Raw genomic sequence first — 1,043 nt, 5'->3', positions numbered from 1 at the left:
TTTGAGCCAATCAGTGTGTGTGTGCGTGCAACTATCTGTGTGTGTGTGTGTGTGTGTGTGTGTGTGTGTGTGTGTGTGTGTGTGTGTGTTTGTGTATGTTTGCTTTAAAGTAAGTTGTAACAGTCGGGTGATGAGACAGTAGGATGATGAGACAGTAGGGTGATGAGACAGTAGATGATGAGACAGTAGGGTTATGAGACAGTAGGATGATGAGACAGTAGGATGATGAGACAGTAGGGTGATGAGACAGTAGGGTTATGAGACAGTAGGATGATGAGACAGTAGGATGATGAGACAGTAGGATGATGGGATAGTAGGATGATGAGACAGTAGGATGATGAGACAGTTGGATGATGAGACAGTAGCATTATGAGACAGTAGGATGATGGGATAGTAGGATGATGAGACAGTAGGATGATGAGACAGTTGGATGATGAGACAGTAGGAGGATGGATGATGAAATACTTACAGGTGCACCTGGTGCTCCAGGGGGTCCTAACATGGCTCCTCCACTCTGTGGAGAAACTAGTATTATCATCATAACTTCAACACAATATTCCATGGTATCTGATTACATGGTATCTGATTATAGAGAAACTAATAATATTATCATAACATTGAACACAATGATTAAATGGTATCTGATGATATGGTATCTGATGATATGGTATCTGATGATATGGTATCTGATGATATGGTATCTGATGACATATTATCTGATGATATGGTATCTGATGATATGGTATCTGATGATATGGTATCTGATGATATGGTATCTGCAGTAGCCTATATAGGGGAATGTGGTAAACTTTGAGGGTCACCATATAGATGCTCAACAAACAATCAATAGACTATGAGTATCATGTCAACTATACAACTGTGGACTTTATACCCACTGTGATGCTAGTTGCATTGACAACAACACCTGACTCACCAAGGTGATGAGGATGAGTACAGTGACGTTCTTACCTGCAGTTTGTATAGACTGCTCATCCCATTTCCCTCCACATAGGGGACACCCTGCAAACACACACATCTCCCCC

The 1,043-nt window shown here is 41.3% G+C and overlaps 1 protein-coding gene across 1 annotated transcript in view; it reads right to left on the bottom strand.

Annotated features, from left to right (window-relative positions):
- Positions 1 to 469: 469 nt before the first annotated feature.
- LOC311116410 (uncharacterized protein) overlaps positions 470 to 1,043 on the bottom strand; it is a gene marked incomplete at both ends in the record, with an annotated part of 55,633 nt that continues 55,059 nt past the window's right edge. The window contains 2 exons of the mRNA XM_084191501.1: positions 470 to 514; positions 970 to 1,020. Coding sequence (XP_084047627.1) covers positions 470 to 514; positions 970 to 1,020 — 96 coding nt within the window. The remainder of the gene's footprint in view (positions 515 to 969; positions 1,021 to 1,043) is intronic.

This window comes from Coregonus lavaretus, assembly GCF_964263955.1.
Source record: "Coregonus lavaretus genome assembly, contig: HAP1_SCAFFOLD_3668, whole genome shotgun sequence".
Lineage (NCBI taxonomy): Eukaryota > Metazoa > Chordata > Actinopteri > Salmoniformes > Salmonidae > Coregonus > Coregonus lavaretus.
Note: the sequence above shows the minus strand (reverse complement) of the source record. Positions and strands in the feature narration are given on the sequence as shown.